At 41.2% G+C, this 7,467-nt stretch overlaps 1 protein-coding gene across 1 annotated transcript in view; it reads left to right on the forward strand.

Annotated features, from left to right (window-relative positions):
• Positions 1 to 5,575, forward strand: part of LOC112062679 (UDP-N-acetylglucosamine--peptide N-acetylglucosaminyltransferase 110 kDa subunit-like) — an 8,773-nt gene extending 3,198 nt beyond the window's left edge. The window contains 2 exon segments of the mRNA XM_055089293.1: positions 2,535 to 3,282; positions 3,285 to 5,575. Coding sequence (XP_054945268.1) covers positions 2,544 to 3,282; positions 3,285 to 5,575 — 3,030 coding nt within the window. The 5' untranslated portion in view covers positions 2,535 to 2,543.
• Positions 5,576 to 7,467: the final 1,892 nt, after the last annotated feature.

Raw genomic sequence — 7,467 nt, forward strand, 5'->3', positions numbered from 1 at the left:
CCCCACTCTTTTAGCTATAATTCTTTTACTGCCTCCTCATGTGACAGTTTATGTATTTTAGAAATAAAATTTTAAGAAATAAACTTTGTAGTTTATAGACATAGATTTATTTTAACATGGTTGATTAGAATTTGCTTTTAGTTACTAATAGTTTAGAAAAGTTTATTTCAGCTTCACAATTTATTGATAATGTCACATTAATTTTCATTGTTAACTTTGGGAAAATCTCTATGGGTTACTTCCTCATAAATATTTACTATTATAAATGCATTAATGATTTCAGTACTGCTATAGGTTTGTGCATTACAGGAATTCTGATAAAATACTCATTCACACCATTCCATTACACACATTATTGATGGAGTATATTCTTTTATTTATTTATTTATTTATTTATTTATTTATGGCTGTGTTGGGTCTTCGTTGCTGTGCACAGGCTTTCTCTAGTTGCAACGAGTGGGGGCTACTCTTTGTTCCTGTGCGCAGGCTTCTCATTGTGGTGGCTTCTCTTGTTGCAGAGCACGGGTTATAGGCATGCAGGCTTCAGTAGTTGTGGCTCGCAGGCTCAGTAGTTGTGGCTCACTGGCTCTAGATCGCAGGCTCCGTAATTGTGGTGCACAGACTTAGTTGCTCCATGGCATGTGGGATCTTCCCGGACCAGGGTTTGAACCCGTGTCCCCTGCATTGGCAGGCGGCTTCTTAACCACTGCACCATCAGGGAAGTCCCTGGAGTATATTCTTGACAGAAGAAATTTTCCGTTTTGACTAAGCATTGATGAGAACTGAATCTTTGACTTATCTTTCACATGCCTGATGATTGAAATAATTTTCCACAGAATAGCTTCTGGTTTTATACTTTTCAGTTCTTTTTTTCTTCTTCCAACGCACATGCTTTGAGAGCTGTGAAGTGCAAGACATGGCTATACTGTAAGGTGGTTTTTGTCCTTATGCTTCTGTGTCTTGTGCTAGTTAAGTCAGTAGAGTAGTCAGTAAGAGTACTGGAAGTTATTCCTGTAATGGGATAGTATATAGTCAATTACTTATGGTGGTGTCTGAAAATCACATAATAGCCTCAGTTAAAACATCTGCTTAGCCAGATTTCAAAAAAGCCTGTGGCCATTCCAGTATGATCCAACATAGCGGAATATGATAGAAGGAAAATTGGCAAAGAAAGAGACGCTTGTCTTACCTGATGGAAGTTAAAATATCTCACTTTTGACAATTTTGCAAAAACCTATAATTATATGAACTAATTTCTAGGGTTCTTAGTAGGATGTGAAAAGGAGCCCATAGAGTTGTGGAACAACAATAGAAGCTACTGTAATGAGAAGCCCGTGCACCGCAACAAAGAGTAGCCCTCACTCACCGCAACTAGAGAAAGCCTGCACGCAGCACTGTAGACCCAATGCAGACAAAATAAAAGTAAATAAATAGGGGCTTTCCTGGTGGCGCAGTGGTTGAGAGTCCGCCTGCCGATGCAGGGGACACAGGTTCGTGCCTTTGTCCGGGAAGATCCCACATGCCGCTGAGCGGCTGGTCCCGTGAGCCATGGCCACTGAGCCTGTGTGTCCGGAGCCTGTGCTCCACAACGGAAGAGGCCACAGCGGTGAGAGGCCCGCATACTGCAAAAAAAAAAAAAAAAGTAAAAAAAAAAATTTATTTTTAAAATTCTCACCCCACTTCTATAACTAACATATTGTGACTTTTGTAAAATCATTAAACTTCTCTAAACCTTAACTTCCACTATCTCTTGGATAAGAAGTTTTTAACACAGTGGCCTCTGAAGTCCTTCAAACATTAATTTTTCATTGATTTATGTGTCTTTGATACCTGCTGCAGGATATGACCTCAGGACCACAGCCAAGTATGTAAAGGCAAATAATTTATCTTCCTTTTCTGGGAAATGTCAGTGTCTCCTTAGGATTTTCTTGTCCTGATCAATGGCACCATCTTATTTTTAAAAAAGTAATACTCAGGTTTGAGGCATGAGAAATATGATGAGGAGAAATTAGCTAATGTTTTCAGAACTTTATAAATATCAAGCTCAGTCTCTAAGATTTTGACATTATATACAATATCGGTTACTTATTAGTGGTTTGCGAAGGCCAATTTAAAATTTTCTGATCTTACTGTATTGAAATTCACGGCCCTAATGTTTTCCACATTGACTATATGAATGATGAAGAAAATTCAATCATGTATTTCATTTTCAACTGGACAGAAAACACAATTTAAAAAAGTGTTTGGACTACTGACTTTTGATTTCTTCTAAGGCAAATGTATAGGTAATTTTTATTCCCCGATTAGGAGAAAAATGGTGGAAGAGGGCAGGGTTAAGAATTAAGATTTCAAGACCATGAGAGGTAGATGGCCAACCAGAGTTCCTAAGGTTCGGTGCCTGTAACTGTTGCCGCCGCTTAAGCCTGCCAAAGCAGTGGTATGGCTGCTGCCCTCGTATTTGCTCCCTCTAAAAACATTCTTGCCAGTAGTCGTGGCAGCGGGACTCAATGACTCCCTTTTCTCAGTCCCTCCAGAAGCTCCAGATGGCGTCTTCCGTGGGCAACGTGGCCGACAGCACAGAGCCAACGAAACTAACCTTCCAAGGGTTAGCTGAGTTGGCACATCGAGAATATCAGGCAGGAGATTTTGAGGCAGCTGAGAGATACTGCATGCAGCTCTGGAGACAAGAGCCAGACAATACTGATGTACTTTTATTACTTTCATCTATACACTTCCAGTGTCGAAGGCTGGACAGATCTGCCCACTTTAGTACTCTGGCAATTAAACAGAACCCTCTTCTGGCAGAAGCTTATTCGAATTTGGGGAATGTGTACAAGGAAGGAAGGCAGTTGCAGGAAGCAATTGAGCATTACCGGTATGCATTGCGTCTCAAACCAGATTTCTTCAATGGTTATATTAACCTGGCAGCCACTTTGGTAGCAGCAGGTGACATGGCAGGGGCAGTACAAGCTTACGTCTCTGCTCTTCAGTAGAATCCTGATTTGTACTGTGTTGGCAGTGACCTGGGAAACCTGCTCAAAGCCCTGGCTCACTTGGAAGGAGCCAAGGCACGTTATTTGAAAGCAATTGAGACGCAACCGAACTTTGCAGTAGCTTGGAGTAATCTTGGCTGTGTTTTCAATGCACAAGGGGAGATTTGGCTTGCAATTCATCACTTTGAAAAGGCTGTCACCCTTGACCCCCATTTTCTGGATGCTTATATCAATTTAGGAAATGTCTTGAAAGAGCCACGGATTTTTGACAGAGCTGTGGCAGCTTACTTTTTGCCCTAAGCTTGAGTCCAAATCAGGCAGTGGTACATGGCAACCTGGCTCATGCATACTATGAGCAAGGTCTGATAGATCTGGCAATAGACACCTAGAGGCGAGCTATTGAGTTCCAACCACATTTCCCTGATGCTTACTGCAACCTAGCCAACACTCTCAAAGAGAAGGGCAGTGTTACCGAAGCAGAAGATTGTTATAATACAGCTCTCCGGCTGTGTCCCACCCATGCAGACTCTCTGAATAACCTAGCCAATATCAAACGAGAACAGGGAAACATTGAAGAGGCAGTTCGCTTGTATCGTAAAGCATTAGAAGTCTTCCCAGAGTTTGCTGCTGCCCATTCAAATTTAGCAAGTGTATTGCGGCAGCATGGAGAACTGCAGGACGCTCTGATGCATTATCAGGAGGCTATTCGAATCAGTCCTACCTTTGCGGATGCCCACAGGAATCTGGCTGCCATTCACAAGGATTCAGGGAATATTCCAGAAGCAATTGCTTCTTATCGCACTGCTCTGAAGCTTCAACCTGATTTTCCTGACGCTTATTGTGATTTGGTTCATTGCCTGCAGATTGTCTGTGATTGGACAGACTATGATGAGCGAATGAAGAAGTTGGTCAGCATTGTGGCTGACCAGTTAGAGAAGAATAGGTTGCCTTCTGTTCAACCTCATCATAGTATGCTCTATCCTCTTTCTCATGGCTTCAGGAAGGCTATTGCTGAGAGGCATGGGAACGTCTGCTTGGATAATATAAATGTCCTTCATAAACCACCGTATGAACATCCAAAAGACTTGAAGCTCAGCGGTGGTCGACTGCGTGTAGGATACGTGAGTTCTGACTTTGGGAATCATCCTACTTCTCATCTTATGCAGTCTATTCCAGGCATGCACAATCCTGATAAATTTGAGGTGTTCTGTTATGCCCTGAGCCCAGATGATGGCACAAACTTCCGACTGAAGGTGATGGCAGAAGCCCATCATTTCATTGATCTTTCTCAGATTCCATGCGATGGAAAAGCAGCTGATCGCATCCATCAAGATGGTATACACATCCTTGTAAATATGAATGGTTATACCAAGGGTGCTCGAAATGAACTCTTTGCTCTCAGGCCAGCTCCTATTCAGGCAATGTGGCTGGGGTACCCTGGGACTAGTGGCGCGCTTTTCATGGATTATATCATCACTGATCAGGAAACTTCACCTGCTGAAGTTGCTGAGCAGTATTCTGAGAAACTGGCTTATATGCCCCGTACTTTCTTTATTGGTGATCATGCTAATATGTTCCCTCACCTGAAGAAAAAAGCGGTCATCGATTTTAAGTCCAATGGGCACATTTATGACAATTGGATTGTGCTGAATGGCATCGACCTCAAAGCATTTCTTGATAGTCTACCAGATGTGAAAATAGTCAAGATGAAATGTCCTGATGGAGAAGACAACACAGACAGCAGTAATACAGCTCTTAATATGCCTGTCATTTCTATGAATTCTATTGCAGAAGCAGTTATTGAAATGATTAACAGAGGACAAATTCAGATGACAATTAATGGATTCAGTATTAGCAATGGACTGGCAACTACCCAGATCAACAATAAGGCTGCCACTGGAGAGGAGGTTCCCCGTACCATTATTGTAACCACACGTTCTCAGTAAGGGTTACCGGAAGATTCCATTTTGTACTGTAACTTTAATCAGTTATATAAAATTGACCCACCTACTTTGCAGATGTAGGCAAGTATTCTGAAACGTGTTCCCAATAGTGTAATGTGGCTGTTGCATTTTCCAGCAGTAGGAAAACCTAATATTCAACAGTATGCACAAAATATGGGCCTTCCCCAGAACCGTATCATTTTTTCACCTGTTGCTCCTAAAGAGGAACATGTTCGGAGAGGCCAGCTGGCTGATGTCTGCTTGGACACTCCACTCTGTAATGGACACACCACAGGGATGGATGTCCTTTGGGCAGGGACACCCATGGTGACTATGTCAGGTGAGACCCTTGCTTCCCGAGTTGCAGCTTCCCAGCTCACTTGTTTAGGCTGTCCTGAGCTTATTGCTAAAAATAGACAAGACTATGAAGACATAGCTGTGAAACTGGGAACTGATCTAGAATACCTGAAGAAAATTCGTGGCAAATTCTGGAAGCAGAGAATATCTAGCCCTCTGTTCAACACCAAACAATACACAATGGAACTAGAGCGGCTCTATCTACAGATGTGGGAGCATTATGCAGCTGGCAACAAACCTGATCACATGATTAAGCCTGTTGAAGTCACTGAGTCGGCCTAAATAATGACTGTGTGCACAGGTACAGGAGAATTACCCCTGTACCTGAGCCTCAACCTTCTGGCGGAAAGGGAGCTACTTTTTCCTTATCTGTACGGTATCATGTTGCAGATGGGTGACAGACAATGATAAGAAATAGCACAGCCAGACTTTCTTCCTGCATGATCATGATAGGGAGAGACACAAGAGATGGGAAGCTGCTGTTCCACAAGGCGTCTCCAGAGAATTTTGCAGCAGCCAGTTGTTGCATAAGTCTGGAAGGTCTCATCTCCCTTGGTCTTCCATGAGATGGATGGTAAGTGTGGAAGGGAGATAGAGATTGCCCAGCCATTTTGTGATTATCATGGATTGATAATCTTCTGAATTAATTTTTTTCCTTATATTTTTGGTATTGGAGCTTTTAAAAATGTTTGGTTTCATGTATTTTTATTCATGTGAAGTGTATATAATTCTCTTGCGATAAGGTTTTAAGCTAAAATATTCCTTGTTTTAGTTTCTGAACTCTACAGATAAATGGGGACTTTGCTGGTGTAGCCTTTTTATAGGTTTTATCAACCACTTGAGCCTATATCAGTCATTTTAGTGTCTGACATAATGTTTGGAGCTATCAGTGCTCTGCTGTTTTCTAGATGATGGCTTACATTCTTTTTCTGGTCCGTTTCCTTCTTCCCTTCCCCCAAATTTAAAAATTCTCCTGTAACTTGGCTAACAAAAAACCAAGTCTGATTCAAAACCTCCCAGAGTGTTTCTCTTAAACACATCATCTGGCGCCAAATGAAGATTCTTAGGAGTGATGATTAATTATGAAGGGCACACTTGTGGTACTGTCACTGATGATAATAATAATGGATTTTTGTCCTAGAGTTTTGACCTCTTTCACCAGTGTTTTACCGTTGACTGCCCCTCTATGCTGCTTCCAAATGTGATAGTGTGTGATAAGAGTTTTACTTTCATTTCTAAAGTTTGTTTTTTTAAGTGAGTCCTGTTCTTCCTTTTTCTTTCAGCAGAAATGAAATCCCAGGTAAGGATAAGTATTCAAATATTTGATCAGTAAGTCACAGTTATGTCCAGTACATTAAATAACTGTCATCAAAAAACATGTTATAGGTAAAAAGCTCTGAAGGACCAACTATGTATATGATAATTATGTTTCAGAACTTCTAGGGTATTATATATAATAACTTGTCTTCTGGACGTGGTCTTGAAGTCTTTATGGATTCAGCCTCAGTAGTAGCGAGCTGCACTTCTACTTGTTTTAGAGTACAAATTAGACTTTAGCCCTCCTGGAGGTTGAGTTTTTGGTATTGAAAACCATAAGAATGAAATTATTGTATTTCAACAAAGGATCGAGGGTTTGAGGCTTAAACAAGCCAACATATGATTATATGTTTTTGTCTTGCTGTACTGCACATATGCTGTCTAGTAACAGATATTTTGCCTGCTAGTAGTGTTCTAGATTATGTCTTTCCAAAGCGCTGAGGCAGTGCACCTATTCTGTAGTTGCAGCTGATGCCTGAATGTATCCTAGCTGACAAATTATTGATTAATAAGAACTTGAATTTCTGAAAGATTTGTACTGTGAAACAAAATCTGAGCGAGGAGTCTCAAATATAATTCTCAGCCAGAATTACATGATAATGAACCATTTAACAGTGTAAATCAAGGAACATCAGTGTAGGGATTTCTTTTAATTTATTTTTTACCTGCTTGAAATATCACTTAAAGGTTGCCAGCTTGGTTGCTGATGAACGGACATTTGAAGTTCACCAAACTACTTAATGTGGAATAGGATAATAAACCTCCAACGCCCTCAAGGCTGTGACCTTGCAGCCATTTTACATAGCACATCATCCTCCTGTAGGGATGAACCTTTCCCATGGCCCGAAAAGTAGCCG

This window comes from Physeter macrocephalus, chromosome 12 (assembly GCF_002837175.3).
Source record: "Physeter macrocephalus isolate SW-GA chromosome 12, ASM283717v5, whole genome shotgun sequence".
Taxonomy (NCBI): Eukaryota; Metazoa; Chordata; class Mammalia; order Artiodactyla; family Physeteridae; genus Physeter; species Physeter macrocephalus.